Here is a 25,785-nt window from a genome sequence, read left to right as displayed (position 1 = left end):
GTATCGTGAGCCCACGGAAGGTGAGAGCAGCGGCGTGGCAGTGACGGGTGGGGCGTCGGTGGGAGGGCAGAAGGAGCGACACGGTGGCACAGGGCTTGGGAAGTCACGGTCGGGCGCTGGGGCAGGTGCGATGGGTGATGATGATGATCGTCTGGGAGCCAGCAAGCAAGCAAGCACGTCGCGACGGAGCGCGCGGTCGAGGCGATGGCGGCGCTGCTGGGTTGACGAGCTTCCAGGGCACTTGCAGCGCTGTGTGCAGGTGGGAGTGGGCTCGAGGCGTCGGGCGCTGGGCGTGTGTGGTGGATTGGGGCTCTCGCTGCAAGATGCGCGCAGATGCGATTCCCCGCAATTGGCTGTTCGAGGTTTGCTGGAAGTTGCAGCCCGCACAGCTGCCTCGGTCCCTGTCGACCGGTAAGCCGCTATCTTGGCGTCCGCGCGAGCCCGCAGTCACGCACCAGCGCTTCACTATTTGGGTCGCTCACCAGCCGCAGCAGCCCGCTCCAGCCACTCGACGCCAGTACTGCACACGACCCTGCCCCGTCACTCGCAATTCCCACCTCGACTCGTCATGACGCACGGCGCATACCCAAAAAGCAAGCAGCCGGCATGCCCACAGTGCCCTCTCAGACTCGGCTATGGGCCATGCATGCACCGTGGGATACGCGACGTCTTGGCGCCAAACCTGAATGGTTCGTCGCCAGCCCATTGGTGCGCTCGTACTACAAACCACCATCACCCCCATCGTGCTCGTCTACGCTTCGCGAGCTCTGTGTGCCCTCAGCGTCCCCCTCGCCGTGTCTCTGGCCTGCCGACCACGTTTCCTCACACGCCGGCGCACCGTCCTCGGCAACGGTACCATCCGCAACCGCTTTCGTCTCTTGTGTCTCCCTTGTCCCTCGAGCTGGCGTGGCCGCCCTCGTGGCGCTCAGGTTCCATCGCACAAAGGCCCGGCCAGCTTGCTTCATGTAGTCTCACGTGTGGGCGCAAAATCCTTGATTCAATGCAAATCTTTGGTATGCAAATGCCGTGTCACTCGCTATTCTTAGTCCGCTTCCAATCAAGTCTGCCACATGCCCTCGCCTCGCTTCCCTGCCTGCTCTACCCTGATGCATATCGACTGCCTCCCCTGAGTCGTTTGCCATATCGAAAGAACAAGATTGGAAATCTGCAACAACACACATTAGTCACGCCCACAACCCTCGTCCTGCGTCACTTACGGGGCCATTGCAAGTGCCAGAAACGCGAGCAGCGTAGTTGCCCACTGGTAGCCGAGATCTGTTCCAAATCAGTGACCGCTCTTTCACCAAGAGACACCGTCCTCGAGACTTACTGTTGTACATCTGAACACCAAATAGCCTATGACAGTGATGAGTAATCAAGTCCGACCCAACGGTGATGCCAACTTACGGGAATGCCGCAGCAAAGTACGACCGCGCGAAGCTGTTGGCCGCAAGAGCCGATGCAGCGTAGACAGGGTACTGTTCGCCCAAGTCACCATCTCTGTACCCAAGAGCCTGGTCCGATGTCGGTGCGTGGTACTTACGGCTTCGACCAGGAATGTAAAGACACCTGAATACACCCAAATCACACTACGTCACGCAAGGCAGTCAGTAGCTGCTTTCATCGACGATACAAAAGAAGAAAACCTACCCAAGGCCGAATACTGCTGAGAAGATTATTGGAACTGTGGTGTCATGGTCAGTTCTTATTGCGATTCGACAATATGCGGCATGGTGTCGTACCTATCCAGTGAACCTGCAGGCCGGGGTGTCAGCGTGGAATCTTCAATGGCAAAAGCACTCTGGACTTACTGATGAGTACGTTGTCCACCCAAACCCTGCATACGCGTGATTAGAAGCTTGTTCGGTTCGAGGCCATGCCGGAGCTTACCAAAGAGAGCAACGGGGACGACCCAAGCCCCGACAATGGTTGAAGGCAGTCGATACTCAGGCTCCGAGCCTCCGGGCTCGCCCCCTTGCTCCTCGCGCTGCCGCACGAGCCTGCCGTATATCCTTCTCCAGATGGGGTCCGTGGAGATGCCCGCTAGCATGCCCACCAACAGCCCCAGGAATGCAAGGCCAGTCTGTGATATGCTGAAGCCGTGATTGTTTTGGAACACGAGTGGGAATGCGCCAAAGAAGAGGTACAAGATACCCAGCAGGATAGCAGACAGTATGCACAGGCTCAAGCACTACAATGCAGCCGTCAGTACGCCAATCAAGGCTCGTCGAGTGCGGAGACCTACCATAGGCTCAAAGAAAAGTAGTTGAAACGGGCGAATGCACGACCACAGCACTGTTTTGGCAATGGAGCGGTCCATCTTCTCGATCGGCGCTATCCACTCTGGGTTGCCGGTTTCTTTTCGCAGTCGAATCGCCTTCCGGCGGAGCAGGACGGGGTGGTACGTTTCAGGCACAAGCAGAACGATCAGGCAAAGCTACAAGGCTAACGTTAGTTTTTGGTACACACGGTGTGCAGCACAACCTTACCTGAACTCCAGACCAGATGATGAGCACGTAGAAACACCTGTTTTCATGTCAATACACCGCCCATTGCGTCCGTGAGGCCTAGTCTGGGCCTCTCGATACGAACATCCACGCAGATGCTGCCAACGCCATCGTTCTGCAGGCGCAGCATCGTCGAGTGGCAAAGGTGGGTCTTGAATAAGCACTTACCATCTCCACGTCGTGTTCTCAACGATGAAGCCTCCTATCAGGGGGCCGATTTCTGGACCGACAAATGGGCTCGCTGTGTAAACCATCATAGGCGCAGAGAGCTCCTACACTTGCGTCAGAAATAGAACGCCGGCTAGTACAGGACTGACTGACGTGTTTTCCAAACATATCCCCCACGGTGCCTCCAGCTACGCTGAGGAAGGCTGAGCCGGCTAGTCCATCCAGAAAGCGCGCGACCAGCATTGTCTGAATGTTCTGTGCCACGGCGCATGGTATCATCCAGATGAGGAAGAACGTAAACGAGCAAATATAGATAGGTCTTCGACCATAAAACTGCGACCGGTTAGTCAATCACGAGGATATGTCGTAATTCCGGCACCTGTACGCACCTCCGAGAGCGGACTGAGAACCATCGGTCCTGCGCCGAGTCCAGCGACGAACATGGACAGGCCAAGCGTACACACCAAGCGAGACGCTCCAAACTCTGGCTCCAGCTGACTATACGTCGACGTGTATAGCGACGAAGTACATGTCCTATATTTGGCAATGATCAGCTTGTGCTTGTGCAATGTACGGGAAACCACCATCATGACGTACACGCAAAGTGAACTGCTGGCGCATATCAACACAATGAGCCATCTTCGCAATTTGCCCATGCTCCTCGGGTTCTCTGGATCCGCGTCACCATCCCAGGTCACTAGGTACGGCTGCTCCGTTACAGCTCCAGGTTTGGATTTGCTCGGTCCTTGGATATTGCCTTCGGCGTCGAAGCAGGTGTAGCCGTCCCCTCCAGCTCGTGAGTGATGCGATCTGACAGTCTTCAGGCTCCTTCCGTCCTGCGAGCGTCTACTTTGGCTGCGGTCTCTTCCAGCCGTTATCCCGTTTTCCTCTCTCGTCGAAGATCGTGTCGCTCCATCAAGTCCAACCACTTTCTCGTCGTCCATGTCGGCAGCAGATTCTCGTCTGGTCTCGTAGTCGCTCGACGCGCTGTCTTCGTGTTGTTCCCGCGCTGCGCCAGCGCTCATTCTTTCCTTGGGCTCCATTTTTTCCGATTCCGCCATCATTCAAGGAATGATGGAACGATGTGCAAAGGCTCGACGAGTACCAAACGACACCCACTACCAGCGCGCCAATCTCTTAGAGTCCGCTCCACCCTGGAAATAGCCGTTGCTGCTCGGATTTAACTCGCTAAGATGCCCCTAGAACCCCCTTGATGACGAACCCTGGTCAGGCGAAGCGGCGCATGTCCAACACGAGAAGGGATTTATGTGGAGGAGACACGATGCAAAAGATATCGCGCGTCGACCAAGCTTCCAGGCCGCGCCGCGGCGATCGGCTCAAAGGCTCCAGAGCGCTACATGTGTGAAGTGGGGCGACATGCTGCTATCATAGCGGCGTCGCGACTCTGGGGTGTGCATGTGCGTCATCCGGCTATAAAGATCGGTTACTGTTCTGGTGCGAACAATTCGCCCCATCTGCGGGAAGCCAGGATGGGATTTAGAGATGGTCTGGTCGCTTCGCGCATTACCTTGTCAACATGCAGTCATGCTTTCTCTTCTTCTCCCCGGACCCTCATTCAGGCTGCGCGCTCCGTCTCTTTCGCCTTCAATTGCCGCGATCGGCGCCAGACCTGCCGTTCATGAGGCCTAGCGGGCCGCATCTAGCAAAACCGTCCGCCCGGAAAAGCATTCGCCCTGCGTGCGGATAGAGAACGCTTCCGGCACTTGTGCTCCTCGATCTACATTCCTAAGTAGCAACAGGTGCCTTGGCAGTTGGTGTGGTGCTGTAGCTTGTCCCAACTACCTGGGTGGTTATTACAGATTGTGTGGACTTGTGCGACCAGCGATCGGAGGTCTTCCAGGCGCACTGCTCTACCACCATCCTCGAGCTCCTAAGACCAGACGTCTCAACTCTGGTCCGAGAACATTGTACGCGATGTGAGAAGTAGGTTCATCCTGTACGACATTGTGTATCTAGGATATCTCCGACAGCAATGGACAGCCCGCGCCTCCAATCATAGACGTTTGACGTTTTCGGCTGTTGCCGGCCGCCATCATAACGGCACCACGTGGTAAATGTACTAGGTCGGTTGATGAGCTTCGATGGAAAAAAGGAAATACGTAACCGTCCTTCCAGACGTTTCTAGTCGCACCTCAATTGCGCAAACAAATCGGCAGCCGCCTTGGATGAAATGGCGGACGCATGTCTGTCTTCGTTGGGCAAGTATGCGATGTTGTACGGAGGGCGTTGCACTTTAATGACCCCATAATAGATGAAGGGTGTACCGCATGCTCCTGATCTACCTATCTCATGCAAATTGAGAGACGCTCACTTTACAAGATTGATGCAGTCCCTTCATCTTCGTGATACCAAGACGTCTCATAGCCATCTTCATCTTTCCATGCTGTGCGCACAAGAATGCGCTGTTCCAATCTCAAGTTTCGCAGAGATGGTTTACTGTCGGAGTGAGGTGTAGTCCATGTAGTGTTATGCGATATATGTTTTCGGAAAATATGTCTGGTTTGGAAATTGGTATGAGACTTTCAAAGTATCCAGCGAGATTTAGAAGATGGTACTGGAGGCAGCTACTTGAGTATCTACAATGATAATAGGTATCTTGGAACATAAATGTACTGCTTTTCGAGCTTCGTGTTGTCGGGACTGGTATGTTGCAATGTATTGAAGACCGTGAATGATAACAGTTCATCATGTAGCCACTTCTTGAGCTAGTCGTATCTTGGGTTCGACTGAACACTTTTATCTTAGGCCATACTACCGACATGCTGTGTGATATGTGAAATTTCCGACCAAGGGAGTCTGCCAGCTTTTCTGGACAATTATGCTACTTGATTCGTGTGTGATTCGAGATGTCGAGGAATGTGTAACGATATGCAAACGTACTGACAGCAGGCGTCATCAATGAGTTGACAACCGAGACATGCCTAATGCTCTTTCTACACTGACACGCTTTGAACTTCTTCATATCCCTCACTGTGGTTACATCGCTATCTGTTCTTCCTGTGACACATCAAGATCTTCTGCCTCAGCAAATGACACTTTTCGCGAGAACACGACCCATACCCTTTGCCCGGTTAGCACCACTTTCTGTGGTCGTACCAAACCACACTCCGCACCCAGGGTATACCTATATAACCCCATCGTATTTCTTCTACCCTCTCATTTCCTTATCATCCCTGATGTGTGTTATCCTATTTTGATCCATCAAAGAGTATGTGATCCAGGAAACTTTTGAGTCTTGCTCAACCCAATCTCGCCAGTAGCGACTGTCTGGATACCTACTCGAAACCCCTTTCTGCAAAATGTGTGGTTCTGGGTAGTTTTTGGATGGCTCGCTCACAGCGTTAATCAGAGGCGGTGATGACAATGATAGATGGACAAAAATCTCCTTTGAGGGATTACAGTTCCCAATCAAAGATCTGAGCCTCGAGAAATTCATTTCGACGACAGAAGGGAGTTGGTGGGTCCGTAGAACACCGCGCAATAGTCACAATAGCAGATATTCGCAGAACCACGACCACATTCGCTAACAAGCACTCTGCCAGTATTCCTACACATTACCAAGTAAACCCCTCTTCATAGCAACCCAACTAACTCATCGCCTCCCAATAATGACTATCCAAACGCTCATCTCGCCCGCACGCCTCATAACCGTACGTCATGATCCTGTTAAACGTCCCACGAAGCTGGAAACAATATCTACAAAGCGAGTTCCTCTTCCACTCCTCGCCTTGCGCGTTCTTGTAGATGGAGATATCGTGCGTCCAGTTGTTACTCGTGTCGAAGAGGTGCAGTGGCCGGAGGTAGCTCGGCGTCTCGGGTGGTTCGGGAGTGGCGGAGGAAAAGCGGCGCGCTGGGTGTCTGACTGGAGTTGTGGGTTGAGGAGCGGGGGTAGGGGCCGGTCCTTCTGGAGAGGCGATGTCGGGGCGGAAAGAGGATAGTTCGGGGAGCCGCTGTGAGGAGGGATTGGGCTCTTGTGGTCGGACGGGTGCTCGCTCGATGAAAGCGGAATTTCGTATCACGCGCCTGTTGTTCCTGTAGAAGCCCTGGTTCGTCAAGGGGTCTTGTGCTTCGTCTTCTGCGGAGTTTTGAATACACGTCTCGGGCATGGTCATGATGCGTACTCGTTTAGATAGTGGCCGAGGTTCAGTCATGCTGTTCGCCAGAGCCATGTCCCATGCTGAGGTTGAAGGTGGCGCAAGCATGGTGTCCGGATGAGAAGAGATGGAGCCTGACGTTGGAGGCGTCGTGTCACTTGACGGTGCAGTCAGTCCTGAGGTCGGGGGTTCGTCGGGAGAGGGCGTGCAGGAGATGTCTGAATCGCAGAATATCAGTGGCGATTTTAACGGGGCGGCATCGTCTTCAGGAGCAACTGGGAGAGTTGTAAATCTCGATGATGGAATCTGTAGGCGTGCGAGCGACGGTCGTTGACGGGGTGCTGCATCGGCCCCATCGTGAGAGCCCACAAGACTCGTGTCGACATTCCCAGGTGTGGCGGCGATTCCTTGACTTGCATCTGACCTAGCAAGGTCAGCACTGAAGAGTCGTTCTCGGTTGAAGTCAGCGCCTGATACCTTATTTCGTCAAGGAGATGGCGTAGGAAAGATGCGGAGCGCCTAGTATTTCTGAAGGACTTGGAGCTAGGGCGCCGCTTGGGAGTGGCCATGTGACGTTAGAATGCTCAGATATGAATCGGTAAGCAATGCAAGTCTACGACAGTGGTAATGCTGGCGGTGACACAATATGACTGAGACGGGGCTGAAGGAGGTGTGTAGGAAGAGTGCTATCATCGTTCAGGTGTTCGATTGGATGTCGCACGTGGGGAAGGTGTCGAGGTTGGGCTAGAATCGAGGCAGCAGCGTGTCTTGTTACAAGCAACTGCCATGATAGCTATGGTTAATTGCACGTGGCAGAACGAAATGAAAGCAAAACTCGCAGGTCTACACAAAGCAGGTCGTGACAGGGTAGATTAGCTACGAGATGTCACATAGCTCTCACCTGATCTGGTATACTACAAGCCTCGTATATCATGCAGAGACGCTTCCGTTGCGCCTGTTTATATCGTGCATTGGTCGTGTTCTCATGTCTCGGACATCTCAGTATCCTCAGGCTTAGCAAGGCCGTGCTCCTTGAGCAGAGCATCGATTTCGTCCGCACTCCACAGGTGATGGTAGATCTTGCCTGACTTGGTCTTTCCTACTGTCGCAAACTCGACTGCGAGTAGTTAGCACTATCCAGTATGGCGTAAGTGGTTGTGGACATACTCTTCTCGCTGCTCAGCTTAGTCGAGTCCATGGTCTTGCTGAGCACCTTGACTGCAAGTCCGCAGGCCTCTTTCAGATCGCATTCCTCCTTGTAATCCTGCTTCAGCAGACTCTGTGCAGAGGCGTTGTTTGCGCCGACACTAGTTGCCTTCCAGCCACCGTAGTTGCCACTGGGGTTGCTCTGGTACAGCTGGAACTGTCGCTGTGGGTCCCATCCTGCGTAGATGAAGGATACACCAAACGGCCGGAGACCTCCGTGCTGCGTGTAACCCTGCTTGAGATCGCATAAACGGCGGACGAGCTGCTCGCAGGGAATGTCTTCGTTGTAGGTGAGGAGGTACTTTTGGGCGGCCTGGCGGGCGTAGTTGATGAGGATATTGGCATCAGCGGTCATTCCTGCCACGGCGCAGATCATGTTGCTGCAGGGCGTTAGTCAGCTTGTTGGGTGATATGGCCAGTCCAACCCACTCGTTCAAGATGTACAGTTTCTCGGCCGATGTGTCTTGCTCGAGCAGCTTGCTGGTGACCTTCCTCTCTGCGGCGAGAACAATGCCATCCTGTGCCAAGATGCCCAGTGCTGTTCCGGCGTGCGAGATGGCTTCGAGGGCATATTCGACTTGGTAGAGGCGGCCCTCTGGCGAGAAGATGGTCGTCTAAGCACTATTAGCGGAGGTGTTGGCGGTTTTTGGGGTGTTTCGTACTCTGGAGTCGTATCTCCGTGACATGATTGCGGTCTACTCTGGTAATCTGGGCTATATCGGGGGTGTAGACAGCAGTAAGAGAGGGCGGCGGGGAAGTCGGGGCGTGGGCTGGTGTTGATGGAAGCTCCAGGCACAAGCTCATACGCAGCGCGTCGGCGATTCAGCCTGCTTGGCGCCGACCAGTTTTTGGATCGCGCGCTGCAACACCAACTCTGCCCATCACCAACTCTTTTTGCACGAGTTGCACGGCTTCAATTTTGACGGAAGCTCGACATCACCATGTCGGATATACCAGTGCGACCGCCTGCACCTGCGCCGGCACTCCCTGCAGGCTGGACCGAGCACAAGGCGCCTTCAGGTAGCTATGGACAGCTCCTCCTTGCGTCATATGCTCCCGCTAACACACCACAGGCCACTCATACTACTACAATGCCGAGACAGGCAAGTCGACATATACGCGCCCTGTCGCAGAAATTCCACAATACCATAATCCCACGCTACCGGCTGCACCTGCCTCCTACAATGCGCCGCAGAGTTACAGTCTCGGCCACGACAGCCAACCAGCGCAAACCGTCTTCCAACCTCAGCCTTCAATTAATGACTTCATCTTTGCAAGCGCGCCGAAACAGTTTCCAAAGCATGGCGGTGGACACCAACAATCACGAGGTGGACACCGGGGAGGAGTGCGCGGAGGACACAACAACTTCAACGACCGGAGAAGAGAACGGGACGATAGGCCGAAGCATCGCCAAGACATTCCGAACTGCGCGCCGTGGGTATTGGTCAAGACAAAGTTCGGGCGGCGGTTCGTGTGGAACAAGGACACCAACGAAAGTTTCTGGAAGTTCCCACCCAACGTCATGACAGCCGTCATCGAGTTTGATCGGAAGGAGCGAGAAAAGAAGGAACGCAGGGAACGGGGTGAGCCGAGTGATGCGGAAGAGGACGATGCCATGGCCGAGATCGAAGCTGAGCTGGCGGAAGCGGAAGAGGAGGTGGAGATTGTGGAAGTGGACGGTGAGGCAGGCATGGAGAATGACGAGGAGTATGAAGAAGTCGAAGTCACAGACGACGAGGGCGAAGCGTCGGGACACGCACAAAAGCGGCAGCGCACCGAAGAGCCATCTGGAGACCAACCACCTGAAGACGACGATCTGGCATGGCAGCTGGCGCAAATGGAGGAGATGGAAATGGACCAAGAATACGACGAGGAGTACGATGAGGAGGAGCCTGCTTTGTCTGAAGAAGACTGCAAGGCGCTGTTCAAGGAGCTGCTGGACGATACCAAGGTCAGCCCGTTCGCGCCTTGGGACAAGATCCTAGAAGACGGTGTACTGTTCGACGATGAGCGGTACAAGGCTCTACCAAATATGGCGGCGCGAAAAGAATGTTTCAACGAGTGGGCGCGCGACAAGGCTCAGTTCCTCAAAGAAGAGAAGGCTCGACAGGCGAAACGCGATCCGCGGATACCCTACCTGGCCTTCCTCGACCGACATGCAACTCCGAAGCTGTACTGGCCTGAGTTCCGCCGAAAATACAAGAAGGAGCCTGAAATGAAGGACACCAAGCTCCCGGACAAAGACAAGGAGAAGCTGTATCGCGACCACATCAAGCGGCTAGCCATGCGGTCATCCGACCTGAAATCCGATCTGTCGGCACTTCTACGCGCCCAACCTCTCGCACTCCTGAATCGCTCCACGACTATTGATACCCTGCCCTCCCCCGTGCTCAGCGACCTCGCCTATATTTCTCTGCCACCGTCAACACGAGAAGGTCTCATCACCACGTACATCTCCACTCTGCCACCTGCACCCGAGGGTGCCGTCTACTCGGCTGAGGAAGAGGCTGAACGTGCGAAGAAGTGGGCTGAGCGCGAACGAAGGGAGAAGGCACTCGCAGACCGCGAGAGACGTGTGCGCGAGGAGAAGAGAAAGCAAGAGCGCGATCTAGCCTACGGAAAGGGCAGATTACGCGAGGAAGAAGCTGAAATTGAGAGAGCGATGAACGTCAGCAAAGACGGTTTGAAGGGTCATCTGAAGGAGTAGTATACCCTAATCAATGCATACGTCGGAGTCCCGCTCGATGTACTGCTGAACACGACACGATGAATCGTAACATCCGTGATTCTAGGATTTGGGTCCGTACTTACAGTACCACGGGTACGCGTTGTGAGACTCGTCATCATACGTCCGCTTACCAGTCTCCCCACACTCTCTACCACAATCTGCTCCCCACAATCCCTATAAAGACCTCCCCCAACCCACACTCTCTCCTCATCTCCCCTTTACTCTTCCCATCACCCCAGGCCCGCATACGACTCGCGAGAGACATATGCTTAATAGCCAGACTTATCCTATCCCCTTGTCACTCCTCTATAAGTGTAACTGATGTAGATGCGACGTGATCGATAGGGGTGATTCCCTTGCTTTAGTCGTGTCTACTGCCCGAGATTCAGCATCGATGCGACGTCACCCACGCATTTCTTGAATCCTATTCGCAGAGTGGTTCCGTCGTATCTGCTGCTTGAGAACAATGAAGAGAGTGTTCTGTATTGAATGCCCTCTGGCCTGGGGGTGAGCGAGGCGATGATGAAGAAAGGACAATGAACGCTCGGTCTGACAGGATAGCGGTATGGGTCGAAGACGACCCATCGTGTTCTAAACATACTTTCTGAGCCTCGGGTTGTATTGGGGAGTGTATTGTTCTCGTGAACATGCTGGTGCTAGAAGCAGGCACGATGTTCTTATAGGATACCAGATCATCATCTTCTGGACGTGGAGGAATTTTCCAGGTGCTCCGTAGCTGTGTCCCTCCTTTTAATCTGGCAGGTGGAGAGAAAGTTGTGTATTTGAAATCACGCATGCGACGGATCTGCCTATTGCTATAGCAGTGATTTGCATCGATCAAATAATTCAAACTTCACATCAGCGACATTCCCTTTCTTATGCAGGATTTGAAATATTTTTGCCTACTGATCACTGCACTCTTCTCGTATTTGTTCTCTTTCTCTTTCGTGGTCGTACTACTCGCTTTCGCTTCACGCCACGTCTACACCGCACATCGGGCCAACGCTTACCTAGCGGATCTATCCGCACGTACCGCGATTTTGATTAGGATGGACCCTGTTACCGTATCTAAAGCCTCATCTAAAGCAGCCTTTTGCGGCCCTGTATGGCAAGTCGTATGTTTTCTGTCGATAACTGCACCCGCGTTCGTATTCGCATCTTTAGGATACCATGTCCATTGCGAACAAGTAAACATCTTGGCTCGACGACTATCGATCCTTCTCCCTCTAAACTCGCCGTACAATTACCGTGTAAAGTATGAGAAGCGGTGATCCATCGATTACTGCACGCGCATTCGTATTCAGTTTCACGGGATGCCCTGTCCGCGACAAATAAGTAATAACCGTGGCTTGACCTACACTCCCCTTCATCTTCGCTCCAAGCGTGCCGGAAGCAGTAAACACTCTGACATCCATCGATCACTGCATCCGCGTTCGTATTACCATCTGGGAGATCCATGTGTCGGGAAATAAGTAACCATCTTGGCTCCATATAACAACAACACTAGCCTCGCCTTCCCAAACACCACTATCGTCGTGAGCGGTAATAATTCCAACATCCATCGAACACTGCACTCGCATTCGTATTCCCATACTCAAATAGTTGTAACTCTACGCAGACAAATAAGTGGCTAGTCGTGTCTCGACCACCATCCTTAGATAGCGTATGTAGAGTGCCCGGCAGCACCGTGCCCTCCTCGGATTCGCATTCACTACCGCACACGGCAAGCTCCGCGCCTTATCGGTGTGCGCATTTTTTATCTCGTACGAAACCCTCGGACATGCCGTCTGCCATTACTGCATGTAGTATGTGCTGGACAATGTGTTGATGGTAGTGCTCGGTCTCGCGTTGTCGTCGGGGTACGGACATGTAGTTGCACGGCCGGACGTAGCACTTGTTGGGACGTGCGTTGATGACTGCGCTCGTATTCTCGCTCTCGTTCTCATGCTCAATCTATCTTTGATATTACCTCGGCGATCTCGTTCTTGCTGAGGAGTGCTTGCTGCACTTGAATCCTGCATATCGGCATGTCTGGGTGTCAGGTAGGTAGGAAGACATGCCTGGAATCGCCAATGGTGGAGTGGCGAACCCCAGAATGCGTGTCGTCAGCAAGGACTGCATAGAGCGGGGAACGTACTGCAACCTGCTTCCATTCCTCACATACTTGTGCGATACATGAAGTGTGACACCGTGTAGAGTGGGTGTGGGCGTGCGATACACAATAGGTGCCAACGTGTTTTCGGTGGAGCGCAGACTGCATCGAGCCCCCTGATAGGCCGACCCATCGTCCTGGCTACCACGTCTGGCAATTTACCGCGAGCCGTCGATTGTGGCCAATATTTAGTAACTATTAGACGTGCTAAGCAGAAACTACGCGCTTCAGTAAAATCTCCGTCCCATGTTTCCGTCTCCGCGAGGCGTGATAAACTTTTGGATATGGCCAGCTACCGCATCGGGCAACCGTCTGGAAACCATCGATCGCAGCCTAAGGTGAAATCCCGGTGCCCCGACGCCGCCTCGAACTGAGTCGTGAGCAGCAGCAGACTTTGGAGCGAGTCAGAGAGTTCCACTCCGTTCAACAGGGTCCGGTGGGATTTGTGAAAATTAGCCACAGAGAGTGGTAACTGTGTGAAGCAAGTCCTCCTCGACCATTGATTATAGCAGGTTTTACGCCCACGCCCATGACACAGTCCTGGAGGGGTCCCAATTCTCGTTCCAAGCACGTCGTCATTTGCAGATAGCGAGGATCTGCCGCCACTCGTTGCCTCCTAGTGTTCAGAAGAGCCTTCGGCTCAAATTCGCGTAATCTTCTTCAATAAAGGGGTCCCAAAGCTACTTGTTCTGCCAGTAGCACCTAGTAGTCCCTCAGTCTAGCGAGTTGCAGCTCGAACCACCATATCTAGTAACTTCCACGCTCCCCAACGATTGCAGCAGTCAGAGTGGATGGGTATGACAAAGTCCCTGAGCTGTCACAACCGTGGGCACACTCGAGGTACTGTAGCCTGCACCGGAGTACAACATCTGCAGTCATCAAACCGACCCCGCCAAAGTTACTCAATCAAGTAACTTCTGTTCAAGTGTTGATTCATGTGCTGTCAAGACTGCCAGGTCGTCTCTGGTCATCGCATTTGGCAACAAGAGTCGTACAGGACTTGCGCGTTCCTCCGCGAAGCCCCCTGCCACTCCTCGTATTGAGGTGTTCAATATACCGTATACAGTAAGTCAATCTAAAGGTGTCGATTCAATTGGGGTTTCCACGGCATGAGTAAAATTGCGAACATGGTCTAGACGAGAATCTGGCAACGTTGACTGTTACACTACATATGCCGTCTTTTCGTGCCAAGCGACTTCACATACCCCAATGTGCCATGTAGAGAAGGTCAGGAAAGATGTGCCAAATCCTACTCGTTCCATGTGTTACACTATCGATGTCGCCTTCGGGTAAGACGACACTCAACAAACCGCATCGAACAGGTTACAGCAGTGTAGAATGTAGGTGCACCTGCAAAGTCACACCGTTGACCTACATGCACGACCGTTACCAGATCGAGTAAAGAGTCTGACTGCAGACAAACTAGCAATGGGAGAAAAATTGTTTTCACGTGTCATCACAAGAGGGCCAGATATAAGGATGCGAGAACAAGGGTAGACGAAGGAGGGGGGGCCTCTGATTACTGCATCGAGTAAGAAAAGGAACAAGGAAGAAAAAAGTATAGATTGCAGTGAATTGTCAATCTCGCTTATCGCACGGCTTACAAGAGGACGACAAGGCAGTAGCTGGACGCCTGATATTGCGCATGCAGTGCCACGGTCGGTTCATGCACGTTGCATGTGAAGTTGAACGAAGAACAGCGAGTATGATTGGTAAATAGAAGAAGCAATGAGCGTACAAGTAAGCAAGCAACGAGGTAACAGAGGGTAGAAACCGCTCTGCTCCCACCGCACAAACACAATTTACACCACATGTGGGTATCAAATACATGAAAAGCAGAGCGCCGCCCCGACCGCCGCCGCCAACACCCAAGCCGCAGCCCTACTTCAGAAAACCGTATGATCCAAGCGCCGCAACACCGCATCTGAAGTCCTCCGCCTCTCATTCACTCGTGTACGATGTTGAGAAGCCTCAGCAAAGCCAGCACTTCTGGAGCCACTTCCTAAGGGGGTCCAGACGGCTGTGCTTGTTGCTGCCCATTTGACTCGTTCTTCGAGCGCAAGTGATTTGTGAGCACCGTTATGTTGTCGCGCGCTTCGGGAACGGTCTCGACAATGTGCCTGAGGTTGGCCATCTGCAGTTCCGAGACCGCAGAGTTCTGGGACAGGCTGGAGCCAAGAATGGTCACGATGACGGGTGAATCAATGTACGGGCCAAGAATCTCGAGTGCCCTGGGTATCTGGTGGTGTGGCGGTGCGTTGATGGGCGGCGTCGGTTGCTGAATGGGGACCATGTTTGCAGCCGGCGCGGCGAATGGGCTGCCGTACTGGCCTGGTGGGTAGGCAGCACTGACAGGCGACATTTGCGGAGCATGGGGGTTGGTGAATGGAGACGGGCCGTTGTTGAGAACGGGCTGAGGAGCTTGGCCGGCTGCGATGTCTTGTTCCGGATACCGCTCGAAACGCTGGGTAGGAGGAAGCTGAGGTTTGACCTCGGGCAGCTTGGCGACCATGGCAAGTATCAACATGTGCTCCTTGCGGGGCGTCTCGATTGTGCAGTACTCAAGCATATCGATGAAGGGGGGAAGGTTGCTGCCGCCTTCTTCGATAGGAATGACATACAGATCGCGCAGAATGTCGTTGCCTTCGACAGGGACTACACCCCATCTGCCGCGTGAGTGGAAGTATTCAAACAGATGGTCCATGATCGTACGCCCCTCAGTCGTGACGGGACTGATGGCAAGGATCGACACCTCGTGGCTTTCGGTGTGTCCGATGTTCTGAATGTAGTCGTTGCCCTTGGTGCTTTCGATGCGTCCTTGAATCGCCACAATGTTGGTCAGCAGCTTCTCCCAAGGCACGATTTGACCAAAGTCGCCACCAGCGACGAACCTGGCGACAGCATCGAAAGGCTCCATCGACTGCATGTTGATAGATCCTTGCCAGCACACTGTCGGGTCTGAGGAATAACCTGACATCTCGACGTCGTTGTCTTCGTCCTTGAGCAGGCGATCGACGTCAGCATCGTCCACAGCGGCTGGAGGCTTCTCTTGCATGTGCATCGAACTTTGACGGCGCTGGAGGAAGGTTTGCTGATCATGCTGTGGAGACCGCACTTTGTCAAAGACAGAGTTGATGTCGAAGTTGGCCGACGCCCGTCGTGCATGCTCGGCTTGCGAAGCGTCATTCCCAGTAGACGGCCGTGCGGCTGCAGGACTCTCTGGTGGGCGTGCTCCGGTAGGTGACTGCATTGCCGTGTCCTCGGTGACGCTCTCGCGCTCGCGCACACTGGGCTGCTTGAAGTCTTCATGGTCATTCTCAAACGTGTCTTCGCCAACAAGCTCCTCGCCCTTGTGTGTCTTGCGTAGTCGTGGTCCCGTCTCTTCGGTCAGGATCATCTGCTTCTCAGCCGCTTCGCGCATGGCAGCGTACTCGCGCTGCTTGTCTTCGCTCGCCATCTCCTCCGCCTCCATGCTCACGAGGTCGTCGGCTTTCAGACTTCCAGAGAGGAGGCGGTCTACAAGGACCGTGTTCTTCTTGACGTTGAACATGATGGCACGCATCTTGATAAAGTACGGCGACGACGATCCTGTGGGCTCACCGTAGAGCTCAAACGCAGCATGGCTCATTTGAAGGGTGAGCTTGGTAGCGAGAGACTTGGCAGTCTCGCCATCAGGTATGCGGTATCCCCTCGAGTCGGAGGCGGTGCTGATCAGCGGTGCTAGAGTATCGCAGAGCTTCTCTGCCACAGCCTTCTGGTTCTGCGGCAGCGCATCAATGTCACCAGCTGGGGTTGATTGAGGCGTGGGCTTGCTCTCGTTGTGGCTGGACTTTCTACGCTTCTTGCTGGCGTTGGCCTTTTCGGGAGCAGGCTCGTGGCGACGCTTCTCACCGACAGGCGACTGTGGCTGGCTCTTGCTCTCCTGCTGATGTGTGTGAGTCTCTGAACGTCTAGTTGGACGGCGACAACATACCTTGGACTCTGCGTGTCCGTTGGAAGCTTCTGGCGTGGGTTCAGCTGCTGGGGCGGGCGCAGGCGAGGAGGCCTCGACAGCAGCTGGAGCAGTCTGCGAAGGGGTCGCGGAAGCCTGCGGTGTGTTTGCCTTCTCGGAGACAGCCTCCTGCTTGACGTCGCTGGGGCGGGCCTTTGGCTTGGAGCCCTTCTTGCGCGCCCACGGCCTCTCTCCACGCGCCATGGCCGCAAGAAGCTCGACATGGTCTTCGGGCTTGCACTGCTCGCAGTAGTAGTTCTTGCCCTCCCAGAAGTCGCCCTCGGGGAGGCCCAGGCACTTGTTGTGTTGCCAGGCCTCGCAGCTGTCGCAGCAGATCATCTGGCGTCCACGGATGTCGCGCTGGTCGCCGCATACACAGCGGATGATGGCATCCTCCTCCTCTTCGTCGTTCTCGGCGGACTGCGTCGATTGCGCCCGCTGCGACTGTCCCTTTGCTGCCTTCTTGGTCTGCGCCTGTCCTTTCTTTGTCTCCGAGGCTGGCGGTGCTGCCTTGGCCTTGGGAGCGGGCGAGGGCTCGTCGAGCGCATCTTGGTTCTTGGTGTGGTGGCCCTTGTTGGCGCGGCCAGAGCGCCGGATCTCGTCTGTAGTGGCAGCATCAGCATCAGCGTGAGGGTTGGGGGTGCGGGCGTGCGCGTCGTGGTGCGGGTGAGGGGCGCAACGCGATAGCTTCATGGAATGGAGGCGCGTAGATGGTGTCTGCTTACCGGCCATGGTGTCGGACACGGGTGATGGGCTCAAAATAGACGATACCACGAGTGCAGCTTATTGCTATGTGCGAACAAGATTCAAAAAGTCTCTACAGAAGCCCCAATCCTGCCCTGCGCGTCGCACTGCGGATCCACGGCACGCCGTATGAACCGGCTTCTAACTAGTAACGAGTGCGAACGGGCGCTCCTGCCTAATTGCACAGACAGAAGGCGCGATGCGTCGCTGCGACTGCCGATTATGAGTCGCAGCTGTCTCTTGCGCGTACCTGCCGAGTGCGGAGCCGGGGCAACGCGATGTGAGGGCGCGAGAGAGACGACAGTATAAAGTGATGGAAGCTCAGTGCATGCGCTGATCGTGAGCGCACTGTGGAAATGGCAGTGGAGGTGAGAGGGGTGCCAGACCGAGTCGCAATGTGTCGTGTGGTGTCGGGCTGAGTGGTGTCAGTGAGGAGGTGGAGCTTTGACACATGGTTTTGCCGATGTCTTGGCTGCCGTAATCCTTGCCATTAGCGAGCGGTGGACCCTTTGCGCGGCTGCCGGCTGGGCTGATGCTCGGAGCTATTGGAGATATCCTCAACAAGAACATCGGTGGAATTAAACTGTACACGCGTTCGGGTGACACATACACACTCATTTGCACACCAAATATCATCCGACTCACCATGGCCGACGCTCGAGCTCTTTTGCGACAACAGCGCGCAGCACGGCAGCAGGCGCAAAAGCCCCAAAAGCAATCGCCAGCGCCTGCCACAGCACCCGCGTCGAAAAAGCGCAAGGCTGTAGATGAAACAGTCGAGGAGCGGAAACGCACGCGGACAGAGGAAGAGGCCGGTGTGCCAGCCGGCTTCTTCGACGCGGGCGCTGCGAAAGACGAGAAAGAGGACGCGCCGGAAGCCACAGCCTTGGAGAGCGCGCCAATACAGGACACCAAGTCGCCAGAACCACCAAAGCCGGCTGAGCCGCAACTCGATGCCGCAGCTCAGGCGGAGCTCGATGCCTTCTTGAACGAGATGAACGCTGCGAAGCCCGCGGCACCACCGCCCGCCAAATCCGCCTACGCGGGCGCTGTCATTGAAGCGGCGCCCATGTCGACCGCAGAGATCGCTGCACAAGCGCGCGAGGACCAGAGTGCACAGCGGGCGAAGCGCGACGAGGAGATGGAGGGCGAGAAGGAAGATGCGGCGCGGGCACTGGAAGATGAATTCGAGGAGATGGAGGGCCTTGAAGAGAGAGTCAAGCGGCTACGCGAACAGAGGGAAGCCCTCCGGTCTGCCTCTGGGGGAATAATGAAAGTAGAGGAGAAGGAGGATGTTAAGCCCTCTCTTCCCGCTGCAGAAAACGGAGAGAGCGAGTCTGACGAGGACGAGGATGAGGATGAGGACGAGGACTGGGACGACTGGAGATTCCGTCCCGCTTGAGTCCATAACTGCATCGTGCACAGCAAGCTTTCTCGCGGTCGACGCATGTAACATACTGTAGCATACCACCATTGTGATACCCGGGGTCAGGCGTTTCCAAGCATCAAGCATTCAGCCCTAGCAGGGTTGTCCTTGTCGGTCGAATACGACTTATATAGACGCGATCAACTATTATGCTTTTCCAAACATGATAATCCACACTCGCCGTCCCGATGAACAGCAAGCAGCCCCTGGCACGAGCGAGGGCGGTACCGAATGCCAAGCCGAGCGTCATGGGTGAGAAACATCAAACGGTTGGGCAGGCACGAACGAAACGACCTAACCCCACTCGCCCAATTCCACCCTCGACTGACACGTGCCCTCGCGATATACTGCTCTCCTCTTCCAGACACGCGTTGAGACTCGATTACGACTACGCTTACCCGCTCCGACCAGTCTCCGCATACGACCGTCTACCCCACAATGTCGCGACGGCCCAACCCTGCCGCTGATCGGGCGGAGCAGAATCGTGCGACGCTCAAGAACTTGGTGAAGCTTGAGGGCAACAAGACGTGCTCCGACTGCAAGAGGAACAAGCGTATGCCTCCTGGGCCTCTGGTACATGCGCCTGTGCTAACAGTTACTGCAGACCCACGATGGGCCAGCTGGAACCTGGGCGTCTTCATCTGCATTCGGTGTTCGGGAATCCACCGTGGCATGGGAACACATATCAGCAAAGTCAAGTCAGTCGACCTTGACACCTGGACCGACGAGCAACTCCAGAGCGTGCTGAAATGGGGAAATGCGCGGGCGAACAAGTACTGGGAGTCAAAACTGGCGCCTGGCCATGTGCCGTCAGAGGCAAAGATTGAGAACTTTATCCGCACAAAGTACGAGTCGAAGCGCTGGGTCATGGACGGGCCTATGCCAGATCCTTCGACGCTGGAGGCAGACGACGACGACTTGGTGAGTAAAGGGTGCACTCTCTTCGTCAGTACAAGAGCTAACAACATATGTAGCCGTTGAAGAAGGTTCAGGAGAAGGTTCAAATAGAGCGCTCAGCATCACAACGCCTAGCCCAGAGCTCCAGCCAGCCTCCCCCTCCTCCGCAAAGACAGGCACAGCCTCAGCCGGCCATCGACCTATTTGGCGACGATCCCGTTCCTCAGCGACCGAGCACTGGACCACCAGTCGCAGCGAGAGGGCCTCCCAAGGCAGAGCCAGCGCCGCCGAAACAAAATAAGGCAGGAGACTCATTGTTGGGATTGGACTTTCTTGGTGGATCGTCGTCTGCGGCACCCCCTCGTCCATCCAGCACAGGGCCCGCCGCTGCGGCACCGTCGAGGCCGGACCTCAAGCAGTCGATTCTGTCCCTGTATGCCTCGAAGCCCGCAGCACCGCCCCAACCACAGCAGCATGCACGTCAAGACTCTTTTGGCGGGCTGGCGTCTCAGGGACCAGCGTCCCCGTCACAGTCGGCCTTTGGTGGCATGAACGACGCATTCAGCAGCCTCTCCTTCAATGCCGCTCCTGCACCCAAGCCCTCGCCGTTCTCTGGTCTCGACAGCCTTACAAGTGCGAAGTCGCCGCCCTCCACGTCTTCATCGAACATGTTCGGTGGCGGGGGCAACTTCTTCGATTCCAAGCCTGCTCCCCAGAACCCGTCGCAAAGTCGTACCATGAGCCCTCCAGGTGGCTTATCTGACTTTAGCGCTTTCTCCTCGCCCGCTCCATCCAAGCCTGCCGCCCCCGCAGCAAGCGGCATGAACGACTTGCTTGACCTATCCATGCCATCTGCACCGGCCGCTGCACCGGCCGCTGCACCGAGAGTCACCTCCCCACCACTGGCATCGCCACCCGCAAGCTCGGCCTTTAACCTCTCTTCACCGGCACCCGCTTCCAAGGCTGCCCCCGCGCCTGCGACTGTCAACTACTCGGGGTTCTCGAACATGGATGCCTGGGGTAGCAATGATGTCTGGGGTTCTTCTGCCCCCAGCCAACCAGCAGCTACAACCACAACATCGCATGCGCAGCCCACCACTCCTGGCTGGGGTGCACCACAGGTAGCACAGGACGATGACTTTGGGGGCTGGAGCAGTGCTGCGCCCACCACCACTACGCAGACAACCACTTCTACTACACACACTACCACTACTCAAAGTAAGCCTGCAGGATTTGGAGGCGGCAGCGATGATCTCTTTTCAAATGTCTGGGAATAAGAGCGTCGCATAATGGATGACTCCTGGCTTGGCGATCGTTGCGTCTCATGTACTTTAATGCACGTCTTGCGGAAGGAGATCCAAAAGCGCGTTTGAATAGAGCGTAATGTACATAGTATGGTGTTTATAGACCGTTGAATTAACCCCAATAAACACCCATGTCCTGCACGTGAAAATGCTCCCAAACGCCGCATATGCTGATTCCAATACGCTTTCCCCTGTAGAAGGCCTGGTTCGTACACAATTCCATCACCGTCCTCTTCACTCAGTTGTCTCGTATCCTCCGTGTCCGTCTCCGCTTTTTGCTTTGTCATGCCTTCTCTAATTCACGCAGCTGCGCGTAGCCCTGAGGCCTTGCTGCGAACTATCGTAGTTGAATAATGTCGCTAGGCAAACTGCGGCTTTAGAAGATCAGATGCCATATCCAGTATAGAACCACCACCGTCGCTATTATTATGCCCGACAACTTGAGAATGGCGACTTTGTTTCCTGACGATGCCATGCGCGTCAGGCGGGTTGCGGAGCCTTTGAGGGTTGTAGAGAAGGAGGAGAAGGTATCGCTCTGTGATTTGGAATGTCAGTGGTAGTTTGGTGTGATTCAGATGTGTTCGTTGAGTAAGTGTACCAGGATAAGAAAGAGAAGGACTATAGAAGGGTAGTATGGCTCAAGTTGGATCGTTCCGTGTATGCTCGTGGGAATGTAGGCGTGTTCTTGACTTTGCGTCTAGAGGGACCTACCGTGCTATCGATGACATGCTGATCGCGCGCATTGTCATAAATATCTATCGTGACGCCTCGAAGTGCCGAGACTTTCGAGGCCAGCTCATCCAGTCGAGAGTTGTTTTGTTGCTCGCGCTCGTAGGCTTGCGACATGGTTGGGTTATGCGCCTCCGGCTTCTGTTGGCTGCTTCGGGTTGGGAGTACGGTAGAGCCGAGAGTGAAATGTCGCGTGATCGGAGACCGTGTTGGTCTTTTCCGAGGGATCAATAGAGTGCTGCAGGTATCTTCAAGGCTGATTTCTGGATCGTGGCTGTCTCAACGCGACACCCAGCGGGTGACATTCGGGCGCCAAGGGACCCTGGATGGATGGGGTTAGCGTGGAAGGGCGCGTATGGGTCTGGGGATGCGTTTGCCAGCTGCTCTCGCGACTTGGTCATCTACCTAACATTTCCTCTACCATTATCTTCGCCAATCGCTCTTCGTTTTTAGTGTCGCATGATGTATCCTGCATTGCCTCCATCTCAATAATAACCACAGCATGCATGTTTCCACAGCATGAAGTTGGAATGAACATCGGTACTCTGTCAATCGCCATCGGAGAACAGCACAGTATTGCCTACAGCGACGAGGCATATTCAGAATCACACGATCCGGAGCCCGGCTAAAACAAGACCTGCCCCTTGCCCGCCAATTTATGTACGCCGTGGGTTCAGGATATGGGAGAATGCTGCGTTCTGCACAGCGATCAACTTGAAACACAGTGGCGTCACTCACGAACTGCAGTGTTCTGAAAATAAGTACCATGCGTCTACCGCGCCGCAAACTGGTCCATGTCTAGCCAGGGGAAAGCAACCATCACAACAACGCCATGCAGCTATCTACTGCGCGGTAGGTGTGGCATGTCACTCCGCCTATGCACAGAAGGGCTTGGAAGTTTCAACCTCGTGGAGTTGCAATCCCTTGAATAGTCTGCGGACTATCTGTACCGGTCTTTCTTACCTTCCCACAGGGTATATGTCCTCCGGGGGGTCGAGACATGTCCGCATACCGACATTACTTGACCGTATCTGCATACAATAGTAAGGCTGAGGTTGAGCGTACAGCTCGAGTTCATCCACAGTCTCACCACGATGGTGGACTACATACACAGTGACTGGACCCGCCGGATTCGGCCTTTGTTCACTGCTCAGATGATGCTTCGCCTTCTGTATCTACCAGTCACAGAGTGCCAGTACTACAGGGAATGTATCTCAGCCTGCATGTCTTATTACCGGCAGGTTCTCAGGATTACAAAGTAGGGGTTGATTATCGTCCCAGAAGTACCTCAGCCTAGTCGGTGTCATTTGGTAGGATGCGATACCCTACTTAATCTCTGCATCCGGTTTGGCGTTGGTGGCGAAGTAGTGCACTGAAGCGTATTCGGTTCCATCCCACATATTCGGCCCCCGTCCGTGCTACGCCGCAAAGAATCACGCTGTTCGATGATACACACTTGGGGGTATCGAGATGCAGGGAGAGAAAATGTATAAGTGAATAAGTTTGATCGTGTGTCTATAGCAACCATCAGGCCTTCGCCATCATCTTAAACTATTTTCACAATATCTTGTGTGGTGTTCTTCTGCAGCAATGACGCTTCTTCGAACCCTTATCCTTTCGTGTGGAGTCTTGTGGACTGGTGCTGCAGCTGCAGTACTTGACTCTACCGTACAGGTCCGCAATGCTCCGGGCCAGTCCGAGGAAGATACATATCTTGCCATCAGGCGAGCCCTGGCTGCTGCTAGCCTAGGGAAACGTGAGAGTTTTCCAATCCCTCCGATGGATATAGCAAGAAGCTGGAGCGGCGCTACTCTGCTATCGGTGTAAGTGGCCATATACAGTCGCGGAGTCGCTATATCGAACAACGGTTAACAGCCTCCAGAGAAGTTGCATCGAACCCGTCGCTGAACCACGACAACGGAACACTCGAGATCGAAGCTGGCATCGAAGTCACCTGTACAAAGTGCTATGTGAAGGGAGTTGCTACGGCTGAAATCACAATCGACGGCGACTTTAACGCTAGTCAACTCGTTCAAGGCGCCATCGCTTCAGTCGAAACGGGTATTCAGAATCTCACCGACCAGTTTGAAGTCTATCTAGAGACAGCGATAGAGAGATTCGATATCAGTGACGGGATCGACGCGTCAGACTTTGAGTATCCGAGATTTGAGCTTGCGTTTGACCTGCCTGTCGAAGCCATTCCTGAAGCCGATCTACGCTTCCAATTTGATGGCATGGAGCTATACCTGGAGATCGGCACAGTTCTCAGCGCTGGGGCGACCTACGAAATCGCTCTCTTTGCAACACAAAGTCCCGTCGGAGTCAGTATAGGTCAAGACCTGAGGCTTGGCGCTGTTCTCACAGTTGATCTCATACTGGCCGTGGAAGGCGCTATCGACATTAGCAGCGGCTTTCACGTCAAGCTGGACGACGGCGTTGCCATTAATCTCCCGTTGTTCGGAGACGAAGTGGCTGATATGACCGTGTAAGAAGCCTTCTCCTCCAGCTTATGTTCTCGGTATGCTCTCACGCAAGCAGAGGTATTACTTGCCTGTTACCAGCATATTTTTCGTCTTGTTTTCGTACACTTTCGAAGCATGACAAGTAACTGACTATCCTCCCAGCACGGGTGGACAATTCGAGTTTCTACCTGTCACCCTCGAAAGTGCGAGCGTATCCATATCTGCGGCTCTACGGATAGGGGCCCACTGCGGTCTTCAGGTCACGCAGCCACAGAATCCAATCTCTGACGCGTTCGGGACATGGGCGCCTCCAGATGTCCAAGCCGGCATTGAAGTGGCCGTCTTCGCCAACGTAGCCGAATTCACCACCAACGTCACGTACACCCCGGATGACGAAGAATGCGAGCTGAAGGTTATCCAGGAATACAACTTTGCTGTCGGTGCAATTGCTGGTGCATCAGTCGCGGTTGAGTTCCTCAATGAAACAAAGACATGGGGACCTGTGGCGGAGGTATCTACTGCCATCTTCACAACCACCTTGGCTGAGGTATGCGGGATACAGGGCAAACCAACTCCAGCACAAGCTACCATCACACCCGCCCCAGAGAGACGGCAAGATCTCTCAGCAGCAACGATCAGTACTGTGATCACGCGGAGTGGCGTCAGCTGCATAGTCCCTGGCCTAGTCAACTGCCCCAATTCTGCGCAAGTCACTACCAGTACGACATTCAAGTCCACCATGACAACATCTGTACCATCCGGAGTCGAAGCGACATGGCCAGTGGAAACAACCGACGCTGTAGATGAGACCGTTGCGTTCGGTACGCAGGCAAAGACCATGATAGCCGTCTCTGGCAAACCAACGCCATATGTCGCACCGCCTGTTGACGATGGCGAAGATAGTGAAGAAGGTGAAGAAGGTGAAGAAGGTGAAGAAGACGACCGACTACCCGGCCTTAACGGCGTGACTGGAGGTGTCAGTAACAAGGTCATCATTGGTGTTTGCGTCGGCGTGATTCTGCCCATCCTGGCTGCCGTTATTGGAGCAATAATGTAAGTTTGATATCCTATGGGTGTCATAATACAGATTCAGGTACTAACTCATTTCACAGCTTCTTCCGTAGGCGCAAGAGGTACAATGCAGTGGGAGGGCCTGCAGCTCTCATGTTCGCCGAGCCGTATACAGGCCATGCCGAATATACCGACCAAGCTCATAAGTCGAAGTCGCCTAACATCAACGTTGCTGAGGTCCGACGCTGATGGATTCCATGCTACTGATCTCCTTGTTTGTCCCGAAAGTTCGTACCACCGGATGATGCCGAGAACTCCTCTTGATGCCGTCGTGTTTCGGATATT

General features: G+C 54.4%; 8 protein-coding genes across 8 annotated transcripts; 4 read left to right on the top strand and 4 right to left on the bottom strand.

The window, feature by feature from the left end:
- Positions 1-513: 513 nt before the first annotated feature.
- ACET3X_001876 (uncharacterized protein) lies at positions 514-4,022 on the bottom strand. The gene is made up of 15 exons (XM_069447216.1): positions 3,273-4,022; positions 3,065-3,209; positions 2,829-3,008; positions 2,676-2,779; positions 2,490-2,526; positions 2,246-2,437; positions 1,891-2,191; positions 1,812-1,837; positions 1,743-1,755; positions 1,651-1,684; positions 1,544-1,589; positions 1,408-1,478; positions 1,331-1,356; positions 1,218-1,275; positions 514-1,165 (listed from the first exon to the last, which is right to left on the bottom strand). Exons 1-15 carry the CDS (start codon positions 3,737-3,739, stop codon positions 1,099-1,101), a joined length of 1,767 nt encoding a protein of 588 aa, XP_069312118.1. The 5' UTR covers positions 3,740-4,022; the 3' UTR covers positions 514-1,098.
- A 3,751-nt stretch (positions 4,023-7,773) lies between these two features.
- On the bottom strand, positions 7,774-8,682 carry ACET3X_001875 (uncharacterized protein; the record flags this gene model as incomplete). Its single annotated transcript, XM_069447214.1, has 4 exons — positions 7,774-7,907; positions 7,958-8,376; positions 8,426-8,610; positions 8,659-8,682. 4 exons carry the CDS (start codon positions 8,680-8,682, stop codon positions 7,774-7,776), a joined length of 762 nt encoding a protein of 253 aa, XP_069312117.1.
- A 255-nt stretch (positions 8,683-8,937) lies between these two features.
- ACET3X_001874 (uncharacterized protein) lies at positions 8,938-10,703 on the top strand (the record flags this gene model as incomplete). Its single annotated transcript, XM_069447213.1, has 2 exons — positions 8,938-9,016; positions 9,070-10,703. 2 exons carry the CDS (start codon positions 8,938-8,940, stop codon positions 10,701-10,703), a joined length of 1,713 nt encoding a protein of 570 aa, XP_069312116.1.
- A 4,175-nt stretch (positions 10,704-14,878) lies between these two features.
- On the bottom strand, positions 14,879-17,599 carry ACET3X_001873 (uncharacterized protein; the record flags this gene model as incomplete). The annotated part of the gene is made up of 3 exons (XM_069447212.1): positions 14,879-16,801; positions 16,850-17,469; positions 17,593-17,599. 3 exons carry the CDS (start codon positions 17,597-17,599, stop codon positions 14,879-14,881), a joined length of 2,550 nt encoding a protein of 849 aa, XP_069312115.1.
- Positions 17,600-18,257: 658 nt separating this feature from the next.
- Positions 18,258-19,013, top strand: ACET3X_001872 (uncharacterized protein; the record flags this gene model as incomplete). The annotated part of the gene is made up of 1 exon (XM_069447211.1): positions 18,258-19,013. The coding sequence occupies one exon, from the start codon at positions 18,258-18,260 to the stop codon at positions 19,011-19,013; it is 756 nt and encodes a 251-aa protein (XP_069312114.1).
- A 462-nt stretch (positions 19,014-19,475) lies between these two features.
- On the top strand, positions 19,476-21,211 carry ACET3X_001871 (uncharacterized protein; the record flags this gene model as incomplete). The annotated part of the gene is made up of 3 exons (XM_069447210.1): positions 19,476-19,590; positions 19,642-19,958; positions 20,012-21,211. 3 exons carry the CDS (start codon positions 19,476-19,478, stop codon positions 21,209-21,211), a joined length of 1,632 nt encoding a protein of 543 aa, XP_069312113.1.
- A 403-nt stretch (positions 21,212-21,614) lies between these two features.
- On the bottom strand, positions 21,615-22,084 carry ACET3X_001870 (uncharacterized protein; the record flags this gene model as incomplete). The annotated part of the gene is made up of 2 exons (XM_069447209.1): positions 21,615-21,773; positions 21,950-22,084. The coding sequence occupies 2 exons, from the start codon at positions 22,082-22,084 to the stop codon at positions 21,615-21,617; spliced, it is 294 nt and encodes a 97-aa protein (XP_069312112.1).
- A 1,662-nt stretch (positions 22,085-23,746) lies between these two features.
- Positions 23,747-25,689, top strand: ACET3X_001869 (uncharacterized protein; the record flags this gene model as incomplete). Its single annotated transcript, XM_069447208.1, has 4 exons — positions 23,747-23,790; positions 23,850-24,452; positions 24,592-25,482; positions 25,542-25,689. The coding sequence occupies 4 exons, from the start codon at positions 23,747-23,749 to the stop codon at positions 25,687-25,689; spliced, it is 1,686 nt and encodes a 561-aa protein (XP_069312111.1).
- Positions 25,690-25,785: the final 96 nt, after the last annotated feature.

Source organism: Alternaria dauci, chromosome 1, assembly GCF_042100115.1.
Source record: "Alternaria dauci strain A2016 chromosome 1, whole genome shotgun sequence".
Lineage (NCBI taxonomy): Eukaryota > Fungi > Ascomycota > Dothideomycetes > Pleosporales > Pleosporaceae > Alternaria > Alternaria dauci.
This window is presented reverse-complemented; position numbering and strand designations above follow the sequence as displayed.

Bases quoted from the DNA above. Each gene is read 5' to 3' on its own strand.
- ACET3X_001876 (XM_069447216.1), bottom strand. From the start codon at position 3,739: ATGATGGCGGAATCGGAAAAAATGGAGCCCAAGGAAAGAATGAGCGCT. The intron at 2,780-2,828 runs GTCAGTCAGTCC...ACGCAAGTGTAG, and splicing joins GGGATATGTTTGGAAAACAC to GAGCTCTCTGCGCCTATGAT. The intron at 2,527-2,675 runs GTAAGTGCTTAT...ACATGAAAACAG, and splicing joins GAGAACACGACGTGGAGATG to GTGTTTCTACGTGCTCATCA.